At 66.3% G+C, this 24,484-nt stretch overlaps 1 protein-coding gene across 1 annotated transcript in view; it reads right to left on the reverse strand.

Annotated features, from left to right (window-relative positions):
• NOTCH1 (notch receptor 1) overlaps nucleotides 1-24,484 on the reverse strand; it is a 44,135-nt gene that overhangs the window by 3,564 nt on the left and 16,087 nt on the right. Inside the window, exons 3-33 of the mRNA XM_025860209.2 lie at nucleotides 21,973-22,235; nucleotides 21,071-21,409; nucleotides 18,853-18,975; nucleotides 18,265-18,498; nucleotides 17,885-18,040; nucleotides 17,551-17,736; nucleotides 17,141-17,254; nucleotides 16,206-16,319; nucleotides 15,835-16,068; nucleotides 15,641-15,751; nucleotides 14,973-15,165; nucleotides 13,700-13,845; nucleotides 13,392-13,505; nucleotides 11,691-11,810; nucleotides 11,227-11,379; nucleotides 10,459-10,687; nucleotides 9,720-9,921; nucleotides 8,699-8,852; nucleotides 8,426-8,610; nucleotides 7,771-7,903; nucleotides 7,196-7,453; nucleotides 7,010-7,122; nucleotides 6,027-6,598; nucleotides 5,270-5,698; nucleotides 4,591-4,739; nucleotides 3,664-3,880; nucleotides 3,409-3,496; nucleotides 3,152-3,317; nucleotides 2,309-2,604; nucleotides 1,023-1,170; nucleotides 840-937 (exon numbers count right to left, since the gene is read on the reverse strand). Coding sequence (XP_025715994.1) covers nucleotides 840-937; nucleotides 1,023-1,170; nucleotides 2,309-2,604; nucleotides 3,152-3,317; nucleotides 3,409-3,496; nucleotides 3,664-3,880; nucleotides 4,591-4,739; nucleotides 5,270-5,698; nucleotides 6,027-6,598; nucleotides 7,010-7,122; nucleotides 7,196-7,453; nucleotides 7,771-7,903; nucleotides 8,426-8,610; nucleotides 8,699-8,852; nucleotides 9,720-9,921; nucleotides 10,459-10,687; nucleotides 11,227-11,379; nucleotides 11,691-11,810; nucleotides 13,392-13,505; nucleotides 13,700-13,845; nucleotides 14,973-15,165; nucleotides 15,641-15,751; nucleotides 15,835-16,068; nucleotides 16,206-16,319; nucleotides 17,141-17,254; nucleotides 17,551-17,736; nucleotides 17,885-18,040; nucleotides 18,265-18,498; nucleotides 18,853-18,975; nucleotides 21,071-21,409; nucleotides 21,973-22,235 — 6,037 coding nt within the window. The remainder of the gene's footprint in view (nucleotides 1-839; nucleotides 938-1,022; nucleotides 1,171-2,308; nucleotides 2,605-3,151; nucleotides 3,318-3,408; nucleotides 3,497-3,663; nucleotides 3,881-4,590; nucleotides 4,740-5,269; nucleotides 5,699-6,026; nucleotides 6,599-7,009; nucleotides 7,123-7,195; nucleotides 7,454-7,770; nucleotides 7,904-8,425; nucleotides 8,611-8,698; nucleotides 8,853-9,719; nucleotides 9,922-10,458; nucleotides 10,688-11,226; nucleotides 11,380-11,690; nucleotides 11,811-13,391; nucleotides 13,506-13,699; nucleotides 13,846-14,972; nucleotides 15,166-15,640; nucleotides 15,752-15,834; nucleotides 16,069-16,205; nucleotides 16,320-17,140; nucleotides 17,255-17,550; nucleotides 17,737-17,884; nucleotides 18,041-18,264; nucleotides 18,499-18,852; nucleotides 18,976-21,070; nucleotides 21,410-21,972; nucleotides 22,236-24,484) is intronic.

The following is a 24,484-nucleotide window of genomic DNA, read 5'->3' on the forward strand; positions in this document are numbered from 1 at the left end:
CAGGGTGGGAGTGCCCCATCCCAGATGGTCCCCAAGTGAGCCTGATGCCTTAGCTCCTTCCCGGAGCCTTGGTTTCCCTGTCTGCCACATGTCTCCGTGAGCTTCTGCATGGCGAGGTGGTGGGGAGTGTGTGGCCTGATGGTGCCTCCCTGGCTCACACAAGGCTTTGGCCATGGCCTGATGCCCTTCTGGCACTCCCTGCCTCTCTGAGGCTCAGCCTCCCCAGTGGGCGGCACGGGGTCACACCTCGCCTGCAGGGGACTCAGGAATGCCTGGGTCCAACAGCTGCTGTGTCCCCCAGGAAGGAAAGAGAGAGACCCAGGCGGGATCAGGGAGATGTAGGCACGGCCCGGCTGCCAAGGAGCTGGGGTGCCTGCCTGCACCCAATGAGCACTCAGAGCTCAGACTGGGTCTGCAGTCTGCCACGGCAGTAGCGAGCAAGACGGGCCGAGGCTTCATGTGCAGGAAGATGGCCACTCACCTCTGCACCTGGGGGCCTCACAATGTGCCGAGCCCCACACCCACCAGTGCTCGAGCTCTCTCTGTACCATCTGCATCAACCCTCCCTGCCCAGCGAGTACCAAGAGCAGAAGGTGCAGTGCCGGTCACGGTGACTGAGCTAAGACGGCGCGCGCTTGCTTGAGAGGTGTCAGTGAGCGCGCGGAAGCAGGCTGGGGGGCGCGCGATGCACAGGCACCGAGCTCGGGGCTCCTCACGGGGACTTCCCAGGTTAGGAAGTCAGAGCCCAGGGGTTTACGCAGGGGCTTGGTGCTGCTGTGCTCGGAAAGGGGTGGTGCTGGTGGGGGGACCTGTCAGCCTCAGCCCGCCCCCGAGCCTACCTTGTTGTTCTGCATGTCTTTGTTGGCCCCGTTCCTCAGGAGCACGATGGCGGCCTCCACGTTATTCACGGCGGCGGCCCAGTGCAGGGCAGACTTGCCTGCGTGGGGAAGCAGAGGGTAGGTTGGGGCAGCCCGGGCGGCAGCAGGGCCCATGTCCACGGGCCGGGTCGCAGCCTGCCTTACCCAAGTCGTCCACGGCATTGACATCGGCGTGCGAGTTGATCAGGTCTTCCAGCATGCCCTCGACAGCCAGGCGGGCCGCCAGGATCAGCGGCGTCGTGCCGTCGTGCATACGGGCGTCCAGGTCCGTGGCCCGGTTCCGGATGAGGATCTAGGTGACAGGGAAGGCCTCAGGCCAGGCAGACAGGGCTCTGAGGCTGCCGGCCTAGGACCAATACCTGGGAACCGATCCGCAATACCAAAGCCTCTCTTGGGGTCTGTGTGGCCCCAGCCAGCGTGCATGGCGGGAGGAGAGCAGGAAGGGTGGGACTCCGCCGGCCACGGCTGGAGGGGCTCAGGGGCCGGGGCGCTGGCTGCACTGCCCCCACAGACCTGCCCCCTCGATGCCCAAGTGTGGCCTCATCTCATCCTCGCCCTGGGCCTGGCTACCACCACCACCACCCCAGGACACAGAGGGTTCAGTCCCTGCCCAGCCCCGGTGGGCAGAGCCACGCCTGGACCACGGACTCAGAACCGCTGAGCTATGCTGCGTCCATCCAGGACACAGAGGTGCAGACAGTCCTTCAGATGCTGCTGCATCCTGGGTCCCAAGTGGGAAGGATGGTCACTGTGCACTGGTGGGGGAAGGGGCGGGGTGCCAGGCAGCGTCACGGCTGGCCTCACTCCCACGAAGTGCCCACGGGAATTGACGTGTCTGCACGCCGGAGAGGCTGTCAGGGCAAACAGCCAGAGCCTGCCTCCAGGGGCTCGTTGACCCAGTGCGCCCTCAGCCAGCCGCACTGCCTGACTTCTGCAGGACGACGGTGCGTCACAAATCATTACGTTAACAGCTCTGCAACGACTCCCCCAGTTTCTGCCCCGTCTGGTCTGTCTGTTCAGCGCAGGGCCGGCCAGGGCCTGGGGACTTGTGGCAGGGGACAAGCCGGTGCAGGGGTAATCCCTGAAACCCACCCTATGCCTGGGGTCCCAGAGAGGCCAGAGCCCCGAGTCCGCTGCAGCCCTGAAACCCTTCTCACCGCCACAAGCTATGCCTGCAGCCAAGGCTGACGCGGAGCCGGGAGGCCATGCCGGGCTGCCGCCGTGGGACCGGGAAGCGGTCTCGGGTCAGGGCGCGGACGCCCCGTGCCCCCCCACCCCAGGTCACGCCGACCTCCTGCAGGCCCGCCTCCAGCCTGCCTGCCCTGCCAGAGCCTGACCTGGAGCTGAGGGGTTGCTCAGCTCAGTGTGCCCAGGAAATCAGACAGCAGCCGTCCCCGGGGGCAGGCGGAAGGCCACGCGCGGCTGCCCACCTGGAAGACTCCCTGTGCGTCGGCAGACACGGCGGCGTGCAGCGGGGTGCGGCCCATGTTGTCCTGGATGTTGGCGTCCGCACTGGCCTCCAGCAGGCGCTTGGCCGCGTCAGACCGTGAGTAGCGGGCAGCCAGGTGCAGGGCGGTCTCGCCAGTGCGGTCGGTCTGGTTGTGCAGGCTGGCTCCCTGGTAGATGAAGTCGGAGATGACGGCCGGCGCGTCTTCCTCCTCCTCGCTGTTGCCCGTCTCCAGGCCCCCTCCGCTGCAGGAGGCGATCATGAGGGGCGTGAAGCCGTCTGTGGGGGGGCAAGGGCTCCGTCAGGCTGGCGGGCTCCCAGCAGCAGTGCCGGCTGGTGTGTCGAGGGTCCCGACTCGGTGGGCAGCATGTGGACGTGCGGCCCAGCCCGTGACACCCTGCGCCCATGGCCGTGCCGCCCGGGGTCACCAAAATCAACCTGAGCTTCCCAAGGGACAGAGCCAAGGCCAGCTGCCAACAGGCCGGCGGGCAGAGGCGACCCTGTGGCTCTGCTTCCTAACCTGCCTGAGATCTTCACCGATGACCCACCCGAGACGAGGCCACGTAAGAAATGTGTGCCCAGGAAATCAGCTCCTCGGGTGTTTCAAGAGAGGGAATTAATCTGATGGACAGAGAGCCTCCCCCAGGACGGAGCTGGCTAAGAGCAGACAGTCTCCCAAGATGGCCCCTCCTGCTCCGCAGAGGGAGCGCCCTTGTCCCCGCCCCGTGCTCAGCTTCCAGAACACCGACCCCCAGCTGGCTGCTGGACCGGACCCTAACCCGAGAGCCTCTGGGGGGGCGGTGCAGGCGGCCAGCTGTGCACCTACCTGGCCCTCGGACATTGACGTCCATGCAGTCGGCGTCGGCTTCGCCCTGGGGTGGCGTGGGGGCCATGGCCGACACACGCAGGTCGGCAGCGTCCAGGTGCTGCTGCGTCCATTGCCGGTGGTCCGTCTGGTCGTCCAGGTCGGGAAGAACCACTGGCTCCTCGAACTGAGGAAGGGGTGAGCAGAGGGCCCCGTCACGTGGGGGCCGGGGCAGGGGCAGGGCCGCCCGGGGAGGCCCAGGAGCCCACTGGACTCACCCGGAACTTCTTGGCCTCCAGGTCCTCGTCCCCCCACTCATTCTGGCTGTCGTCCATGAGAGCGCCATCTGAGGCGTTCTTCAGGGGCCTGGAGGCGGGAGGGCGGGGAAGCGGGACTGAGCGGGGCTCCCCCTGAGGCTGCGGCTCAGGCGGCCGCCCGGGGCCCTCACACTGTGTGAGGTGAGGCCCGTGGGTCTGCAGGGGTGGGCCCCACCTCCCCCAAGCCCCCCAGAGGCTGTGGTGGCATGCACTAACTTGAGGCCCACGGAGTCCTCGCCGAGGGGCTCCCGCCGCTTCTTCTTGCTGGCCTCTGAAACCTTGAAGCCTTCGGGGAACCAGAGCTGTCCATGCTGCCGCCGGCGCTTCCGGGACAGCAGCACCCCACAGCCCACGAAGAAGAGCAGCACGAAGGCGGCCACGGCCACGTACATGAAGTGCAGCTGCGGGGGTGGGGGCGGCTCCACGGTCTCACCTGTGGGCGTCGGGGTATCAGGCGGCGGCTACGCGGCAGGCCGGCGGCCGGGGGGCAGCGGACTGGCTCCACGGCTGGGCGCCTCTTCACCCGCTCTCTTCCATCCCGCCCCCCAAAATAAGGTCATTTTCTACGCGATTAATCAGAATTGCAAACTATTGCTAAATTCTCTCCTGCACCAGCCGACTATCTGGAGACGGGTTTTACTTTTTTCTCCTTTAAGGGAGAAGGATTAGCCAACTTCAAATCACTGCACTTGCATTGAGCTGTTAAGACAAAGGATTTAGGGGGATTTTCGAGATACAAACTTCAACACTTCACATGACACCGATCAATTCTTCTCCCTCTCTCTCTTTTTTAAAAAGCTGTAAAGATTTTGAAATAATACCCAACAAAGAAAAATCGGGAATGAGTGAGGGGAGAAAAAGGCTCCCACTTTCTGGCAGATGTGTCCGTCCCCTGGGCCAGCCGCACCGACAGCTGTCACTACGGGGAGGGAGGGTGCGCCAGGCAGAAAATCCCACAAAAGTGCCTCCTGAGCTCTGGATGGCATGACACGCACCCGTGGGCGGAAAATGGCACAGAGAACAAGAACGTGTGGGGGGGTACTGGGAGTACCCCCAGGAGGGTACCTGCTCCCTCCCAGGTAGACTTTCCTTAGAAGCCAGGAAACTGTCCCTCAGGGAGCAGGGCTGGGGCGGGCTACTCACTCTGCACGGCCTCGATCTTATAGGGGATGTTGAGGCTCCCCAGTGAGGCGAGCGCGCCCAGGAAGGCGGCCACGTCCGTGGCGCTCTGGAAGCATTGTGAGGAAGACTGGACACACTGCCGGTTGTCGATCTCCAGGTAAACGATAGATCTGGGGGCACAGCCAGGTGAGGAAGCTCAGACCTCAGGTTTGCCCCCTGCAGCCGCCCAGTTTACCCCGCAGGCCCACAGCATCATCCCAAGGTAGGGGGAGAGACCACTCCCGGGATGGGAGAGGTGGCCTGGGGCCGCAGGGAGCCACGCCTGCACAGAACCACCCTGGAGGTGGACAGTGCTCTCTCCAACCCACCAAGCCCAGCACCGGCACACAGTAGGGCTGTGACACCTGAGACACCCCTCAAAGTGCTCTCCCAGCCAGCCCTGCTGTCCTCCACTGTCCCACTGGGAGCCATAAGCATCCTTTTCCCATTGCAGAAGAAGAGAGATTTCAAGAGTCCAGTCCTCATCTGGGAGCTGACCCCAGGCGCTGAAGCACCTGCCAGGAGCTGGGGGGTGGGGGGTGGGGGGTGGAGGGTCGGGAGCTTGGACAGGTGGGCCCCAGAAGTCCCGGTCTTGTCGGACCCTCCGGCTCTTCCACCATCAAGTTGGGAGCGCCCAGGGGAGCCGACTGGAGCTACTCACCCGCGGATGTCCATGGGGTCCAGCTCCCTGCGCCGGCGGCCCGCCCCGCCGCGCGGGAGCAGGGCGGCCTCCACTCGGTCGAGCAGGGCCCCAGGCGCGGCCCAGCCGTCGGCCGCGCGCTTGATGGGGTGTTTGCGCAGCTCCTCCTCGTGGCCGTAGTACGGGAAGATCATGGGCTGGCCATGGGCGTCGCGCTTGAACACCACGTTGGTGTGCAGCAGGCGGCTGAGCTCCCGCAGGAAGTGCAGTGAGTTGTTGCGCAGCTGCGCGGGCGGGGTCAGCACCACCAGCACGAGCGCGCCGGCCGCCAGCCGCTCGGGCATGTGCTCCGCGCAGTCCAGCCCGTCCCACTCGCACTCAGCGCTGTTGCAGCCCTGGTCGCAGTGCCCGTCGCCAAAGTGGTCCTTGCAGTACTGGTCGTACAGGGGGCTGCGAACGGACGCAGGCACGCTCAGGCCCCGGCCCGGCCCCGCCCACCCGGCGGCTCCTCCCAGAGCCCTGCTTCCGCCGGCCTCCCCACCTGCACCCCACCCCCAGCGCCCCCTCCCGGAGCCCCCCCTGCACCCGCCTCCCCACCTGCGCCCCGCCTGCACCTGCTTCCCCACCTGCACCTCACCCCCAGCGCCCCCTCCTGGAGCCCCCCTGCACCTGCCTCCCCACCTGGGCCCCGCCTGCACCTGCGTCCCTACCTGCGCCCACGCCCGGAGCCCCGCCCCATGCCCAGGCCCCTCCCCGAGCCCCGCCCCCGCCGACTCACTTGCACTGGCCCTCCACGCGCTGGCAGTCGAAGCCGTCGAACAGGCAGCCCACAGAGTTGCACTGGCTGTCGCAGCGGCCGTTGCTGAAGTATTTCCAGCACTGCAGTGACTGTGAGCAGTTCTGCCAGGGGTCGTTGAAGTTGAGCGAGCAGTCGCCGCCGTCCCAGCCGCACGCATGGTTGTTGCAGGCCAGGCTGCACACCTTGTTGCCCGCCTCCTCGCGGCACTCGGGCAGCTCGCACGCCTCCTCGATCTGCGGCGGCGGGATGTCGAGGCCCAGGCCGCCCCCGAAGCTGTAGTCCAGGATGTGGCACAGGAGCCCGTTGAACTTGGCAGGGCACAGGCAGCGGTAGAAGGGGCTCTCGGCGGTGGGCTCACAGCTGCCCTGGTTGTAACAGGGGTTCCCGCCCACGCAGGGGCTGCCGGCCGGGAACTGGCACTCGGGGCCGGTGAAGGCGCCCAGGCACAGGCAGGTGGGGCTGCGCGGGCCTGAGATGCACGTGCCGCCATTGAGGCAGCGCCGGCTCCCACAGGCGCGTGCATCGTTCTCACACGTGGCGCCCTCGAAGCCCTGCGGGGACAGGTGGCGGCGGGGCGTCAGGGGGCCCACAGCCCGCGCCTTGGACGGCACATTCACCCCACATACGAAAGCCCCGGGCTGTCAGGGGCGCTCCGGGAGCGGGGAGGACACACAGGGCACTGAGCCCTGGCGGGCGAGTGTCGCTGGGTTTGCCAGAACCGAGCAGCATGGACCGCATGAATGTGGGCTCACCCACTGTAACCCCGATGTGGGCCAGGGAGAGCGGGGCGTGGCCAGTCCCCGAGACCCCTTTGAAAATAAACTTCCCCCAGAAAGCCTGGGTCTGGGAGCCAGGAGGACGAAGCCCAGCTCCAGCCACCTCTCACCCTCTGGCCCTGGGTATGTGGTGGCAGCGAGGGGGCACCCTCCCACCCCCCGCAGCACCCCCACGGCAGCACCTACCGCGGGGCACTTGCAGATGAACCCGCGGGCTGTGTTGGAGACCACGGCGCAGGTGCCCCCGTTCTGGCAGGGCCTGCCTTTGCAGCCGTTGATGACCGACTCACAGCGGCGGCCTGGGGACCAGAGTGGGAGTGAGCGCTGGCCCTGCCCTGCCCGGCCCCGCCCCCGCCCTGGCGTGGCACCCACCGGTGTGGCCTGCGCGGCACTCGCAGTAGAAGTCATTGACACGCTGCACGCAGTTCTGGGTGCCACGGGCGTCACAGGGGTTGGACAGGCACTCATTCACATCGCCCTCACAGCGCTCGCCCACGAAGCCGGGTGGGCAGGTGCAGCTGTAGCCGCCCACCTGGTCCACGCAGGTGCCGTTGTTAAAGCACTTGGGGCCCCGGGAGACGGGGTCGATGGGGGGACTGCAGTCGTCCACGTTGACCTCACAGTGCACGCCTGCAGAAGCCCGGGTGCCATCAGGGAACTGTGCTGGCCACGCGCTGGCCCAGTTCCCTCCTGATGGCGCTCCCCCCAGCTAAAGGTCAGGATGGGACCACACAGATGCTCAGGAGAGAAGACGTGGCCATAGGGCCGCACCCCACACTGGCTGCCGGGTGCCAGTGGCCTGGCTGGGCTCCCTCCCTCAGCTCCTACCCCGCTCAGCCCCAGGCGGCAGAGTGGAAGCCTGGACTGGGTCTAGCATGCTTGTGGCTAATGCCCGATGCACCCACCTCTCCCTGGACCCCAGCCCTGGGGTGTGGCCAAGTGCTCACCCTGTGTGCCCCGGGGACAGGAGCACTTGTAGGTGTTGGTGAGGTCGATGCAGGTGCCCCCGTTCTGGCATGGCTGCGACACACACTCGTTGATCTCCTCGGAGCAGTTCACCCCGTGGTACCCGGCCACGCACTGTGCAGGGAGACAGACAAGGGGTGGGGGCCCGTGGCTCAGTGGGAGGTGGAGATGTGGCCCTCCGCACCCTGTGTGGGCCGACAAGGGACCACACAAGCTACCCTCTTGACCAGCAAAGGCTTGAGTTCCTCACACCCAGTCAACCCAGAGAGAGACTCCCGCCTAGTGAACTCTGCGAAGGGCCCTAGTGAGCTGAGAGTCACTGCCCAGAGCGCAGGCTAGAGCTTGTCTCAAGGAATAGAAGTGGGGGGCCTCAGGGGAGGTGTCAGCTGGGCCCAGGGAGAAAGCTCTGGGGAAAGGGGCCCAGAGGGAAACCCCCCATATTTCTGCATAGTCTTCCTCTTCCACGCTCCCCCACCGACACCTCCACCAGACAGTCTTCCCTGATCATCACAGCCCTCCCTTCCTGGGACCGCACCTGTGGGGTTTAGTCTTCCCTGCTGTGTTTGCTCGCAGCCTAGGGCCTGGCAAGCGGTGACAGTCCCAGCAGAGCGCCCCGCCCCCAGGATGGGTGCCCACCTCACAGGAGTAGCCACCCGGGTAGTCGGTGCAGGTGGCCCCATTCTGGCAGGGGCTGGGTGAGCACTCGTCCACCTGGTCCTCGCAGTAGCTGCCCGTGTAGCCTGCCTGGCAACGGCAATGATGGGTATTGCCTGCGTCCATGCAGAGGCCCCCGTTCCGGCACAGGTGGGTGACGTTGATGTCTGTGGGGAGGCAGAGGGCGGGGGCGTGAGGCCTGGGGCCGCAGCTGGGGGAACCCCGGGGGGGGGGGGGGCACACACGGCCGGTTACCTTGCCGCTGGGCGGCCACCTCACAGGACACGTTGGGCACGTCGCAGTAGAGGCCGGTCCAGCCGCTGTGGCACTCACAGCGGTACCGCGTGTTGGTCTGCCAGCACCTGCCACCGTTCTTGCAGGGCGAGGAGTCGCACCAGCGCACGAGGCTCTGGGGACAGCAGGGGGCGCCCGTACTCACACTCCCCACCCGGCCTGGCCCCCCCGGGCAGAGCGCAACACTTCCGCCAGACAGCCCTGTGCCCAGGGTGGGCAGCCCACCTACAGACCTGGAAGCTGAGGCCTGTGGGACCCCCCCGCCCCTCCCCCGGCTCGGGAGCCGCCTGGGGCTGGGGGCTCACTCCCTTTCTCTGGGCCCTTGGCTAATCCAGAGCCGCCTTTCCTTTTTCTTTATTTTTTTTTTAAGATTTTATTTATTTGACAGAGAGAGAGACAGTGAGAGCAGGAACACAAGCAGGGGAAGTGGCAGAGGGAGAAGCAGGCTTCCCGCGGAGCAGGGAGCCCGATGCGGGGCTCGATCCCAGGACCCTGGGACCATGACCTGAGCCGAAGGCAGTTGCTTAACCCACTGAGCCACCCAGGCGCCCCCAGAGCCGTCTTTCCTTGAAGGAAGATTTATCTTTGGAAGTAAACTGCTCTGTTGGGAGTTTTTGTAACAGGTATCTTATGTGAAAAATCTTCAAAAAAAAAATACATCTTTAATATTTTTGTATAATTTCTATAAAAAAGCTGGTTTTTAGCTGCCTCCCTCCCCTGCTTCTTGCTCTCTCTCCATAAACCTCTGGTCCTGACCCAAAAGGCCCCGCTCCCCACCTGCTTCCTTTGGAGGCGGCACAGCCTTGGGCCGGGCCCTGGGCTGGCAATTGGGGTCCCCGTGAGCCCCACGCCCGCCTTCCTCAGCAGCGTGGGGAAGCTGCCGTGAGCGGGGCCCAGCAGTGTGGCTGTGACGATGCGCTGGGGGCGGGCGCCCCGCTTGCGGCCTCCTCCTGCGGGGCCCCCCTGCAGCCCGCTGCCTCACCTGGCAGTTGAGGCCCGTGTAGCCCTGCGGGCAGGTGCACTTGTAGGTCCCGTAGCTGTCCTGGCAGGTGCCACCGTGCAGGCAGGGCCGCGAGTCGCACTCGTTGATGTCATGCTGACAGTAGCTGCCCGTGAAGCCCGGCGGACACAGGCAGGTGAAGGAGTTGATGCCGTCCACACAGGTGCCTCCATTAAAGCAAGAGCTGCAGGTGAGCAGCCAGGAAGCCGGGTGAGCGGGGGTGGGGGCCCTGCCCGGGCAGCTCCCCCTCGACTCAGACTGTGGTGGGAGGGCCCAACAGCCAGAGCAGGCAGGGAGGTCCTGGGCTAACCTCAGGGCCGGGGACCTCGGGCTCTCCCGCCACCCGCCACCCACTTCCTCTGTCTTCACAACACGGGCATGTGGCGGCAAACGGAAAAACGAGGACGAAACCAGAACCCGCGTGGCTACCGCAGAGAGGACCGTGTCAGAAACAAAGGATGAGAACACTGAGCGCAGAGTTTCCTGGCAGCCCGGGCAAAAAAGGAAACAAGATGGGTCACAGAGCTGGTGCAGTGGGATAGAAGGGGGCGCACCAGATCTTCAGGAGAAACCGCCAGGGCTCCTGGTTCTCACACGGGCCAGCAGACAAGCACCCAGGGGACACTGCGCGGGAAGTGAGAGCCAGCCCAGTGGATGCCCGCTGGGGGCACCGTGCACTGGCCCCCGGCCTGCGTCCCGGGTCACCCCGCGCAGCACTCGCCTCTCTGTGCAGTCAGGCGTGTTGTTCTCACAGTGGATCCCGCTGAAGCCCGTGGGGCAGGTGCACGTGTAGCTGTCCACGCAGTCTGTGCAGTTGGCGCCGTGGCGGCACGGGTTGCTGGCACACTCGTTGATGTCCTCCTCGCAGAAGGCTCCCCGGAAGCCGGGCAGGCAGTCGCAGAAAGCTGTGTTGATGCCATCAGTGCAGGAACCGCCATTGTGGCACGGGTCTGGGAGGGGACAGGCAGGCAGGCTGAGGGTGGGTACCACCACTCTGCCAGGGGGCCAAAGCTGGGGGCCCACGCTCCCCCACACGCTCCCAGGCCCCAGGCTGCAGGGCAGGGGCGGAACGGGCAGGTTTAAAGACCAACAGGGCTGGCGGCACCATCTCCCCTGCTTGCTTGGTGGCGCCAGACAAGACGCTTGGTGTCTCGGGTCTCAGTGTCCTGACCCAGGGTGGGGGGCTAAGAGCCCTGCTCCTTCGTGGGGTCACAATAAGGACTGGTAAGGACACGCGGGTGGAGGAGCTCCCAGAACCCACTGGGAGGTGCCAGCAGTCTGGCTCTGGAGACTTCTGGGGCCACCCAGGACCACCCTCCTCGGTCCATGCGAGGCTACCCCCCCCCCCGCAGCGTGACCTGGGCGTGCCCCCAGGCACTGCCACATCGGTCCTCCCATTGGACCCCAGCCAGCTCCCTGCCCCATGGCCGCCCAAGAAACGGCCGGTCCAGGAGTAGCTCAGAGGGGCCGAGCCGGCCGGGCCACTCACTTGGCCAGCAGTCGTCCACGTCCGTCTCGCAGTTGTGCCCCGTGTAGCCCGCGCGGCAGCGGCAGCGATAACCGCCGTTGGTGTTCTGGCACGAGGCACCGTTGCGGCACGGGCTCTTTACACATTCGTTAATGTCGACCTCGCAGGTCTGTCCTGGGGGGAAGGGGGGGTGTGGGTTCAGCCCCCGCCTTCCAGGCCTCTCCCCCATCCTCCCAGCAGCAGGGCCTCCTGTGCCCCAGGACAGTCCTCTGTGGACACCCCAGGAAGGAAGGGCTCTCTGACTTGCCACCCCCCCAACCTCGAGCCAAACAGATGATAGAAATGCAGGGTGGGAAGGGCCCCATCAGGCCCATTTCTGCTTCCAGAGGCCCTGCAGGTGTGGCTCTGCTACCCACTGGCTCATCTCCAGGTCTCCTGCCCCAGGGGGATGCACCCAGGCAGGGCCACGGGGCAGGAGGCCTCACCTTGCCAGCCCGTGGGGCAGATGCAGGAGAAACTCTCATAGTCCTCGGACTCTTTACACACGCCCCCGTTTCTGCAGGGCCCAGGGGCGCACGGGGCCAGCACCACCTCACATGTGGCTCCTAACGGGAAGGTGAACAAGTGCTGAGACCCAGGGAGCCCTGGCCCGGAGGGTCCATGTCCCACAGCATCTCCCAGTGGCTGGCCCTATGGTGGGTGAATGGGGCTGCACTGGGACCCCAGGCAAGCTCCTGGCTGGGTCAGGACCCAAACCGGGGGCCTGAAGACAGACGAGAGAGACGCCCGGCTCCCCGACAGTCCCTGCAGGATACAGCCTGGGTCTCCACCCCTCAGGAGCGGACTGGCGGCCCCCGACCACGTCACAGGGGCCCGGCCTGCTTCCAGCCTCACGCCCTCTTCTGGCCTCCAGGAGGCCTGGGAGCTCTTCCCAAGGGCTCTGTGCCACAGGCAGCCAGCGTCCAGTCACGGAGGCCACAGAAGCCACCGAGCAGAGGCTGGGCAGCAGGGAAGGAGCCCCAGCGGCACAGGACCCCGGCACGGGGAAGGGAGTCTCGCTAGGAGCGTGTCACACTGGGGTGACTTTCCTCCACGAGAGCCCAGCAGACAGCCTTCCTGTTTACAGCCGTGGGGGCCGATTCCCGGGGAAGAAAGGAAGCACTATCTTCCCTGTGGCCCATTATCTCCCTGGCCTGCTGGGGTGATTTTCCAGAGCCTTTCTTTCTATCTGTTTCCACAGTGACCTAGGCAGGCAGGAAATTCGCCAGAGTTTCCGACAATTGTGCAGAGGGAAGCAGGAAGTGGGCAGACGGGAAGCCGGTCAGCACAGGCCGGCTCCTCCCCACCAGGCCCGCCAGCCTCTGATACTGTGTCCAAAAGGGACCCGTGTGCCCCAGCGAGGGCAGCTATCAGCCAGGAGCTTCCTCACCCATGCAGGAGAAAAAATCCAGGCCCCCGGCTTTGGTCCACGAAAATACCACGCTGGCCACGTGGCCTATGGCCACACTGGTCACAGGCTGCCTAACTGCCAGCACAGGCCCAGGCCCCCATCCCACCTGCCTGGCCACACGGGGCCGCCTCCAGACCTCCAGGCTCGGTGGCAGTCCTGAAACCGTCCCCAGTGGCAGCGCCCTCTGCCCACTCCCAGTGGGACCCAGTGGCAGGAGTAGTTGTGGACTTCCGTGTTTTAGCCTCCTCTCAATCTCCACAGAGGGGACCATTTCCTGCGACCCTGCTGGCCGGGCCAACGGCAGACGCCAGGACGCCCAGGGAAACGCCTCCCGCCTCACTCGGCCCTCACAGAGGGCTCCTTGTTCCCCGACACAAAGAAGGCCCGCCGTCAAAGGGATCCCTCAAGCCCGGCCAGCAAGGTGGGGGGGTGCCGCGTGGCCCCCAGGGGCCCACGCAGTGTGGACACCGGGCCGTGGAGGCCAACCGCCCAGGCCCAGCTCCTGGCTCTGCTGCGGAGGACCCCAGCTCCTGGGTGGGCCGGCCGACCACACCAACCGTCTGGGACAGACTCCTAGTACAACGTCTCCCCAGCGTCCTGTATGTTTGCTGCGAATCTGGCAAGGCCAGCCATGGGGGGAGGCCCGAGTGTGGCCAGGCCAGCCCCAAGAAAGCCATGCTGTGCCACACCGCCGCCCCCCCCCCCGGCAGCCCGGGGCCCACCAGCCCACCCTCACCTGTGTAGGGCAGTGGACAGTTGCACTTGTACCCGGCCACGTCATCGATGCACGAGCCCTGGTTCAGGCATGGGTTGGATGCACACTCATTGATGTTGGTTTGGCAGTTGGGGCCTGGAGAGAGAGCGCCAGTGGTCGGCGAGCCCATCACCGCGGGGCCGTGGAAGGATCCTGCTGCAGGACCCTCCTTGCCACCCAGGCTGCAGGCAGAGCCCTACGCCGTGCCCATCCCGGCGGCAGCCGGTGCCCATGGCGGGAGGGAGGCAGTGCGGGTGGCCCCAGAGCCCCCTGCCCGGCCCACTCCTCACCACTGAAGCCCTCGCGGCAGGTGCACACGTAGCCGCTGGTCATGTCTCGGCAGGCGCCGCCATTCGCACACGGGTTGGACTCACACTCATCGTTGTTCACGTCACAGTTGGCCCCACTCCACCCAGGGTCACAGTCACACTTGTACCTGCAGAGCGGACCACAGGGCGGTTCACGTGCGCCCACGCTCCCAGCTCTGCCACCACCCTGCAGTCCGACGCCACAGAGGGCCTGGTCCACTCCGGCCCTCAGAGCCCCTTAAAGTGGGGGTAACAGCACCCCCCTCGCCCGAGACAGGGGTTACATCATCTCTGGGACAGCGCCTCATCCAGGCCGGGGGCAGGCCACGTGCCACTCGGCCCCCATGTGGCCTTGAACAGAGAGCAAGGGCTCCCTGGCCATGTCAACAGCCCACCTCCACAGGGCAGTGCTGGGCACACAGTGGGTGTCAGAGACAAAGCGAGCTTCAGCCGCCCCGTGCCCTCGCCCTGCCGACGCCGCGTGTGCACTTCTCCCACACCGACCGGTTCCCCAGCTCTGGGTGTCTCACACTCAAGTGCTGGTGTTGGCACAGACGCCACGGGAGACGGGCTCAGGCACACACACGGTGCCCCCATCAGACGCCCGCCACGTGGCCGGGCTGTCACCCATCAACTGGGGGTCCCGAGACCCTCTGCTCGAGACTGAGGACGTGCCGGAACGGCTCACAGAGCTCAGAGAAAGTGTACTTGCCGGGTTAGCGGTTAATACAAGTTGAAGCTCAGGAGCAACCGAATGGGAGAGACACGGGATGAGGCACAGGGGAGACCAGGCCTCCCAGCGCGTCCACATGCCCAGAAGCTCTCCCAACCCCTGGGTGACACGCGCGTGCCTGATAAATCTCTGGCCTTGGGGCTTAACTCAACCTCCCGCCCCCCTCCCCTGCTGGGAGGTCACAAGGCTGGCCCCCCAGGCGCCCGTCTTTTGGTGACCACAGCCACCTCGTTAACGTGAACTCCGGTGTGGTTCAAGACGCCCCTTTCCCCGCTACGGTTCAGGAGCTGGCTCAGCAGCCAGGACAAGGAACGGGACAGGTGAGCACATCACAGAAATGTGGGGTGCGGGAAGCCCGCACACGTGCCTCAGGTCACCGAGACCTGAACCCTGAGCCGACCATGCCCATGCCAGGCTCTGGGGAGGAGGGCCAGGCCAACCATGTGCCGGGGGTAGGGGGGTGCGGCTGCAGCCCGTGTGCGGCTCTGCTCCCCCCCCACAGCACCCCCAGCCCGCACCTACCCGTTGAGGCTGTCCCGGCAGGCCCCGTGGATGCAGGGGTCACTGCTACACTCGTTGACCTCGGACAGGCACGTGGGGCCGTGGTAGCCCTCGGGGCAGCGGCATGTGAAGCTGTTGACACCATCCTCACAGGTACCCCCGTGGTGGCAGGGGTTGCCCGCGCACTCGTCGATGTTCACGTTGCACATGCTCCCTGTGGGCAGTGGTGGGGGAGCTCAGACACCCACGCCCCGGGGCCCCCCAAGCCCCCCCCAGAAGAGGACGAGCTTCACTGAGCAGGTTCTGGCCCCTTGGAGCCCCGGTTTCCCCCTCTGCTGAACGGGTGAGGACACCCAACCCCCCTCCCTGGTCCTCCTAAGGCGTAAAAAGTCTCAGCTGGGGCTTCCCACGTGAGCGCAGTGGCCTCAGGGACAGGGCCCACGTCATCCCAACAGCCCAGACGGGCCTCCAGGGTGGACAGTGGTGGCGGCAGACACAGAACATGCGCCCAGGAGTCTGGCTCTGACCAGAGACAAGAGGCTCGAGGGTGCCCACCCCGGCACTGGTCAGAGCCCCGGGGCCCCTGCGCTCTCCGCCGCGGTCGGCCGCGGCCGGCAGCACCCTGCTCTCCGTTGCGCCTGAGCTGGCCCGCCAGGGCCCGGGAGGGACAGAGTGCGCGGGCCGCTCACCCGTGTAGCCGGGCTCGCACGCACACTCGTAGCCGTCGATCTTGTCCAGGCACGTGCCCGAGTCGCAGGGGCTGCTGATGCAGTCGTCCAGGTTTGTCTCACAGTTGGGTCCTGGCGGTGGGCAGCGCTGTGGTCAGCCCTCTGGCCCCCCCGCGCGCCCCGCCCCCGCGTCCCGCCCCCGCTCCCCCAGGCACCTGTGGTCCCCTTGAGGCAGGAGCAGAGATAGGCGTTGTCGCGGTCCTGGCAGGTGCCGCCATGCCGGCAGGGCTGACTGTGGCACTCGTTGATGTTGCTCTCACAGTGGTGACCTGTGTAGCCCGGCCGGCACAGGCAGGTGAAGGTGGCCACCCCATCCTTGCACACCCCATAGTGGCACGGATCAGGGTCACACTCGTCGATGTCCACCTCGCAGTGCGGCCCCGTGTAGCCTGCAGGGCAGGGCCCGGGGCGTCAGGGCGGCTGCGGCCGGAAGGCCGCCAAGCGGACCTGGCACTCCCCGAAGGGGAGGACTGGAGCGTGCCTTTCCTCACGGACTGCCTCCCGCCCCCTTCCCCGGGCCCCACACCTTCTGTGCACACGCAGGTGTAGGTGTTGGGCCCGTCCAAGCACTTGGCGCCGTTCTTGCAGGGCGTGCTTGCACACTCGTCCACGTCATACTGACACAGATGTCCGGTGAAGCCTGTGGCCGGGGGAGGGCTGCCATCAGATGCAGTGGGTGGCAGGGGACCCTGGCTGAGCCCCAGCCGGACCAGAGCAGGGAGTTCCTGGGATGCGCTCCCCAAAGCCTGCTGCAGCCAGCGATCAGGAGACCTCCTATCTCTCTTTTTGCCCCCTTTCAGCTCCTGCCCCGCCAAGAGGGGCCCTTTCCCTGACTGACCCCAGCCGCTATGTCTACAACCATGTCGGACTGTGAATGAGGTCCCCCAGTGTCTGCAATGGCCGATTTATACCCTGCAGGCCCAGACTCTGACCTGCAAATACCTCCCGGGGCCCGGGGCTGGCCCCTGGACCTACAGACCCCGCCCACCCCGAGCTCCTCAGGCCCTCCTGACAGTCACGTCCACTGTGGGCCACGTCCACTGTCCATGACAGGCCACGCCCGCTGCAGGGGGCACAGGCCAGGCCGACTCCCTCCCAGCTGCGAGCCCTCCGAGTGCCGGGCTGACACCTCTTGCCCACCTACGCCCCTCGGGGGTCTGGGGAGTACACTGCTGCTCCCAGGGCACTCGTCCCCAGGGAACTGCAGCACCCAGGAGGATTTCTAGGCCCCGGGTGCCCCTCGCCCCCCCCCCCCCAGCAAGGCGGGGAGTCAGCACCCCCTGCCCAGCCCGGCCCAGTCATTCCTGAGGTGAAGTCCTTGCAGGCCCGCCCCTGGGGCCCCTGTAGGGAGAGGCTCGTGCAGGACAAAGCCCAGGGCCCCCCAGCGGAGCGTCAGGGCTCCTGGGCCAGTGCCCCCGGGGAGGGCAGGCTCGGCGGCAGCCCTGCGGGGACAGGCCTCACCTGTGGAGCACTCGCACAGAAACTCGTTGATTTTGTCCAGGCAGCGGCCGTTCTGGAGACAGGGGCTACTGGCACACTCGTCCGTGTTGACCTCACAGTGCACGCCCTCGTAGCCTGGGGGTGGGGGATGGTGAGGGGGCACTGGGCCCATGAACAGCCTCAGCCGGCCCACCACAGCTGGGGGCTCCACGCAGAGAAGTGGTCCCTGGCTCTTGCTGCCCACGGAGCCGACTGCCTGGCACCCCCACGCGTGCCCTCCCGCGACTGGCCCGGCACCCCGGGGTCCACCCACCCACCCAGCCCTGGTGCTGCTCTGTGGGCTGGTGCCCCGGGGACTGGCCCCGGGTGGCTGTGGAGGCCGGGGGCGCTGCAGGGCCCACCCTGATGGGCTGGAGGCTGGCTCCACATACCAGGCATGCAGATGCACTGGAACTCCCCGATCTGGTCCAGGCAGGTGGCATCATTCTGACACGGGTTCGAGATGCACTCGTTGACGTCGATCTCACAACGGGGGCCGGTGTAGCCTTGTAGACACTGGCACTCAAAGGAGCCCAGCGTGTTGATGCACTTGCCCGCGTGCTCACAGGGGTTGGCACCTGGTGGGGGGACGGGGGGCACACAGCTCCGGTGAGAGGCTGCTTCAGGCACCCTGACCTCCGGACCGTCGTGGGGCAAGCCCGCCTCCCCACCAGACCGGGAACGCTCATCCAGCAGCCTCCCCTGCTGTCGGCCGCCCCGACGCACCCAGCGAGCACTCGTCCACATCCTGGCTGCAGGCCGGCCCCGTGTACCCCGAGGGGCAAGTGCAGATGGCTTTGCCGTTCACAGGGTTGGTGTCGCAGTTGGAGCCCTCGTTGCAAGGGTTGCTGATGCAGGCGTCGTTCAAGTGGCACAGCAGGCCTGGGTGGGACGGCGGCGGTCAGCAGGGCACCCGCCCCAGCCTGGGGACGGCAGGCCTCCCACAGCCACGCTGCCCAGCGGCCCCGTCAGGCCCACGACGGCGGGTCGCTCCAGGAGGCTCGTCAGCAGCGGGCCTGCCCCCGTGCGCCCCCGGCCCTCCTCCCTCCACCCGCCACAGCTGCGCGTCCGGGTGACAGTGCGCCCTGCCCCCTGCTGGTGCTCACCCGTGCGGCCATGGGGACACTCGCAGTAGAAGGAGGCCACGCGGTCGTGGCAGGTGGCGCCGTGGAAGCAGGCGGCACTGGCGCAGTCGTCGATATTCTCGCTGCAGTCCTCGCCTGTCCAGCCGTTGACGCACACGCAGTTGTAGCCGCCGTGGCTGTTGTGGCACGTGCCGCCGTTCTGGCAGGCGTTGGGCATGAGCTGGCACTCGTCCACGTCCTCGGTGCAGTACTGACCTGCGGGGGGAGGGGGCCGAGGCCGTCGGGCTGGGCGAATGCCGCCAGGGCCCTGGACCGCGAGGCGCGGGGTCCACCTCCTCGGGAAGCCTTCCGCCCACCGCCAGCCCGAGCCTCTGCTCTGCTGCGGGCACAGGGGCTCGGGGGGGTGGGGAGGGCCACGCTTGTCCGCCATCCAGACGCGAGCCCTAGGCTGGGCCCAAACCCAGGGAGCCCGACTGCGGCGCGGGGCCACCGGGGCCGGGCTGCGGACAGTGCAGCCACTGGGGTGGGGGCCTCAGAACCCGGCCACACTTCCCCCGGGGTAGACCGGGCGGGCGGCCCCCTCCGCCCCGAGCCGGTCCCGGCGCGCACCTGTCCACTCTGGGGGACAGCGGCAGTTGTAGGTGTTCACGCCGTCCACACAAGCACCTCCGTTCTTGCAATTGTTGCTGGGACAGTCGTCCACGTTCTCCTCACAGTTCTGGCCAGTGAAGCCTGCAGCAGGAGGGGCCGGGGGCCCGGTCAGGCCCTGGCCGCAGGGTCGGGCGGCATGGGCCCGCTCCAGTGTCTTCCTGGCTGGACCCACACACCCTGCTCTGGGCGGGGTGCTGCCCCTCCGAGGCCTGTGCTGGGGTGCCCACCACCCTGGGGCCCTGGGGTCCAGGCCCTGCCCCCTGCTCTCCCTGCTTCCCATGTGACCAGGCCCCCCACTCCAGAGCCCACAGGTGACACGTTCCTCTCGTGAATCACTTGGCCCAGGGCTGGCTAATTAGACAGGGACTTGGGAACGTGGGACTCTGGAGGTGCTCCTGGAAACATCCTTCCGTAGCCGAGTTCCCTGTGGCTGCCTCCAGGCCAGGCACCATGAGGGGGGCTCCCAGGGCACCCCGTGGGCCCGCAGCACGTGCCCCATCTTAGTGGACTGCCCTGGGGCTGGCGGGGGGGGGGTCTCCGGGCAGGGGACTGCAGGAGGCAGTACACACACGTGGCCCTCAGCTTCCCAGGAACAGAGGTGTGGTTCCCCAACATGGGGTCAACTGCCACATGGCCTCCACGCCAGTCAGCCATTAACCCGCTCAGGTCCCGCTCGTTCAATCATCAACCAAGAAAGGTGCGCTGGGCAGGAGCCCAAACCTGCAGCCGGTTACTAATTAATGCCCCTCCCGGGGTGCCTTTGAACCCCTCTCTTGCCCTTGGAGAGCCAGTCTCCTCCCTCGGGGCCCCCCCACCCCACCCGTGCTGTGGGGGGCAAAAGCAGGAGGCCTGGAGGAGCCAAAGTGCGAAGTGGACAGTGTTTTGGAGGGAGCACCCCTGATGGGAGCCCAGAGCCCGAGCTGTGACTCCCATGTGTGCTAGAGTGGGCCTCGAGCACGGCTTCTCCCCGTGCCTTAGAGGATCTCCTATGGTGGGGCACATGAGCTCTAGGCATGGGATATCCTCCAGTGGGTCCCCCACACCCTGCATCCTCCGGCCCTCACGGTGGCCCCAGGGGGGCAGGCCCCTCTTGAGCCACGTGGCTGGATGGGAGATCCCAGGCCCAAGGTCACTGGGCCAACAAAAAGGCATCTGAACCCAGAACCCAGGGTGGGCCTGGCAACTGGGCATAGCTCTGAGCCCCCGGGGAGAGCTGAACAGCCAGCAGCACGGGGGCAGTCAGGTGGCAAGGGAAACGCCCAGCACTGCCCAGGAAATGCACGTGCCTGGTGTCTGCACATAAAGGCAGCTGGTGCGGTGACGAGGCCCAGGGCTATGTGGCCGGCAGGCAGGCCACTTCCCCTTTGCAGGGGCTGCGGAGTATGGCAGCTGGGGCAGTCCTCCTGGTACCCCTGCACGCCCAGCACCCAAACCCCGCGACCCCACCTTCTCGGCTCCTCCTCCTCCCCTGCCCCAGGCCCACCTAACTGCAGCTGACACACTACGAGGTTGGCAAGCCTCCCGTCAGTATTATTTTTAGATCATCAGCAGCAAAACGGACTAAGAAACTGTGGTGCAAAGACCAGCCTGTGCAACAGGGCCAGTGGCCATGGCTGGCTGCCCCTCGCTGTCCCCCACACCCACGGGTGACAAGCCACCGGGGGGCAGTGACATGCCCCAGCAAAACGGGAGGCCCGGGGCGACACAAGCAAGTGTCCCAGCCAGGCTGTGCTGAGTTTCACAACTAGCACAAGGTTTCCAGGGAATTTAAGGGGCGGGGAGGCTCATGCCCGCCACCCAAGGAGGCTCCAAGCAGGGCGAAGGGCCAGGGGCTATGAGGGCAGGCGGGAACCCCCAGGGAGGGCACACCTGTCCAGCCCGATTCACCCAGGGCCGCATCTCACTGACGAGCCTGCCCTGGGGGCTGCGGGGACCCCAGGTCCCTGGCACAGGGGGTCGGGGGGTGGAAGTGTTGGGGGCCACAGCAGACCCCACCCCCAGGCAGAAGTGGGATGGCCAGGGACCGGGGTGACACCTGGACCCCGATTCAAGCCGCTGCCTAACCTGTACCCTTTCCAGACCCGCCCCTGCCCCCACACAGGACACCCCCATTCCCGCACCCCTGGGTCCCCCTTGGGGCCTGCCAGTGGCAGCGGGGAGGCCGGCGGGATGGTACCTGGCAGACAGGCGCACTCGTGGGTGGTGTCCCCCGTGGGGCGGCAGGTGCCCCCATTCTGGCAGGGGGAGGGGCTGCAGGGCACGTAGGGCAGCTCGCAGTGGGGGCCAGTGTGGGTGGTGCGGCAGGTGCAGCGGTAGGAGCCGACCTCGTTGTGGCAGGTGCCCCCGTTCTGGCAGAGCCTGGGGTTCTGGCTGCACTCATTCACGTCCTGCCTGCAGGTGGGGCCGTGGAAGCCGGGTGGGCAGCCACAGATGTACGAGGCCTCAAAGGGCAGGCACTGGCCGCCATTGGCACAGGGGTTGGAGGCGCACGGGTCGGCCTGCTGGCACGTCTTCCCTGGTGGGCAAGGGGCAGTGAGAGGGTCAGGCAGGCCTTCTGGCTGCCCACAGCCAGGACTCCTCCAGGCCCCGGGGGGCGGCTCCGGGGTACCATGGAGGAACCAGCCTGGCACGGACCTAACAGCATCCTCTCTTTAGCCCCCAGGACCCACGGCGGGACACAGCCATCTGTCTGTGGACAGGGACCAAGGTTCCCAGGACGCACGGCTGGTGGGGGGTGGGGGCGGCCTCGAGACCTGACCCCAGTGTGTCCCCTCCAGAGCCCCACGCAGCGTCAGAGCCCCCGACGGAGGCTGGCCCACCCCCGAGCACAGGACGAGAGACAGGACCCCCTTCCTCACGGGGGCAGGGAGGAGTGGGGGCCCTGGAGCAGGGCAGCCACAACTGGACGAGTTCGGGGCTGGGAAGGGGCGTGGGGACTCCAGGGTAGGGGTCACCGACCCCAGCGGCCTGAAGGACAGACTGACCTGGCATCTGCCCCGCTCGTCACGGCACATGGGCAGCCGGGGCAGGGCCAGCGTCTGAGGGTCCTCGGGGCCGCCGCCCGCTGCCCTCTCTCACCTGACCAGCCCGGGGGGCAGCGGCACTTGTACTCGGTGAGCGTGAGCAGGTCACAGGTGCCCCCGTTGCGACACGGGGTGGAGAGGCAGGCGTTGTCTTGGGGCGTCAGGCAGAGGGGCCCGGAAAATCCCAGGCGGCAGGTGCAGGCGTAGTCCACCAGGCCTCCGCGGTCCACCACGTGGCATGTCCCGGCGTTCTTGCAGGGGGCGCTGAGACAGGGGCTGGGCGCCTGGCATCGCTGGCCCACAAAGGCCCCGCTGCAACTGTGGCAGACACACCAGAGCGCTTACTCGTGCCGGCACCCCGGCCAACCACCCCCGTCACCCAGCACTGGCTTCTGTGGAGGCCGCGGCTGCCCCTGGGGAGCGCGGCAGCTGTCGGGCCCCACCCCGGGTGGGGTGCAGGGCCGGGTCAGGGGCTCCTCGGGGGGCAGCTGAATGATCTGGGTCCAGGGAGGAGGTTGCACAACAGCACGCATGTGCCAAACACCACTGAGCTGCACACTTTAAAGTGGTTAACTTTACATTCAATGAATTTCACCTCAATAAAAAAAAAAAAAAAATGATTCTGTTAATTGGGGCAACAGGCTGGAAAGCAGAACGCACAGCGAGGCCTGGCCTTGGTTTCAAAACCCTCACGTCTGCATGAGCGCCTGGGTGAGCCAGCAGGAAGGGGCCACAAGGTGGGTCCCAACCATTCCCCGCGAAGGAGTGCTCTGACGCTCTTCTGTTCTGGGGGCTCACGGCTTTTCTGCTTTCACTACGGACACGATCATGAACGTACAGAGGGCCGAGACGCAGCAGACTGTCTCCCGTTTCCTTTCCAATGTGGATTCTTTCTGCTGGAGGTCTCACCTGACGGGAATACCACCGGGACGTGGTTGGCGCCCCATCCCCCCCACCAACCCACGCTCAGCGCCCAGACATGGTTTTCCCTTTCGGGATCAAGTCTTCACAATGTCCAGACAACATCAGCTGGGAGCAGACACACCCATTTCATGGCATGAGAAATCAAGGTGCGCGGAAGAGCATCCTTCCCGAGCTCTCAGTGAGCCAGCCCAGGGCTGGGGAGCTGGGGGTGAAGGCTGCCATGTCCACCAGGTCTGTGCCCTGCCCCAGAACATGCTGCTCGGGCTCCAACAGGAGCGGACGAACTGGGAGGGGGGCGTCTCACGGGTTCTTTGCAGGGACGGGGCTCCGCGCAGGCCACCCCCACCCCAGGGTCCCCCTTGGCCACCTGTTGGCCCAGCTTCTGGAGCCTGGGCCATAAATTGCCCCCTGAGGTCACCTTGTGGCCTTGTACTCGAGGGAAAAGCTCAGTAAAGGCTCTGGGACCAGCCAGGCATTGTTCTTCCCAGGGGTGAAGGCTCTGAGGCATAACGTGCCCCTGGCCCGCCTCCGGCCCACAGCGGCCTGGGAAGGCAGCTGGGACGCCACACCCACAGCTCTGGGCAACGGGTCGGCAGGGCCTCCACCCCCAGCAGAGGCGGGTACTGGTGGGGAAGCTCAGGTCCCCGGATGAAGAGGGGGCTCTCCCAAGCATGGAAATATCCCATCTTTCTGAGCCCAGCCAAGAAGGGGCTGCCCCGTGGCCCTGGCACGGAAACCACAGCCACGGCTGTCCCATGGGGACCCCCACCCTCAGCAGGTGGCAGCCTGCCGGTCCTCACTGCCTCCCCTCCTGCCTGCCCCTGGGGCTAGAATCAGACCCGCATGGGTGGGGTGGCGGTTTGGGGGGCCGGGGTCTCGGAGTCTCCGCATTTCTCAGCAGTGGGCTGCTCCCCAGTCTGTCCCCAAGGCCTGGGACGCGTCTGTCTCCCTGCAGGTTTCTATCTGTGGTGGCAGCTTGGGAAAGGCGATAAGGATGACACAAAATGGCCCCCCTGGCCCACCATCTGTTGTCAGAAGCCAACAGTCCCAAACCAACTGGCTTCAAGAAAACCAGTCGGGGGAGGTAACTCAGGCCAGAGTCGGGCTCCTGCCCAGCCTGCTGGGGAAGCAGGCCGCGGGGTCGGTGGCTCTGGCAAGGGGGACTCCTGCACGACCACGCTCCAGGACTCCGGGGAGTTACCGACCGTCGGCTCTGGCCTGAGTGGCACTGGGAGCCCGGAGGGGAGCGGCGGGGGATGGGTGTGGGGGGACAGGCAGCACCTCCCCCAACCTATCAATGCCCTCCATTGTCAGGCAGGACCTAGCCACCGCGCCACTTGGAGAAAAGGCTCTTTTTTCTTTCCCAGCCATGGACGGAGCGGGCGGGTGGTGGGTGCTGGGTAGAGGGTGCTTGCCTTGTCCACACCGCCCCCCCCCAAGCCCTGCTGGCTTGAGGGGAGGGAAGTCTTCAGGGTCCTGGGGGGTGTCCTTGGGTACCCCCTGCCACTAGACGGATCCCTAACTTGTCCGGATGTTGGGTGTCCCCAGATGGACCGGAAGGCTCTGCCTGGATACACACCCCAAACCCTCCAGCCATGGGACAGTGTCTCTGTGAACAGCCCCCGTGCTCTGGCTCAGGAGTG

Source organism: Callorhinus ursinus, unplaced genomic scaffold (genome assembly GCF_003265705.2).
Source record: "Callorhinus ursinus isolate GAN/ISIS: 27379988/994484 unplaced genomic scaffold, GSC_fseal_2.0 scaffold126, whole genome shotgun sequence".
Taxonomy (NCBI): domain Eukaryota; kingdom Metazoa; phylum Chordata; class Mammalia; order Carnivora; family Otariidae; genus Callorhinus; species Callorhinus ursinus.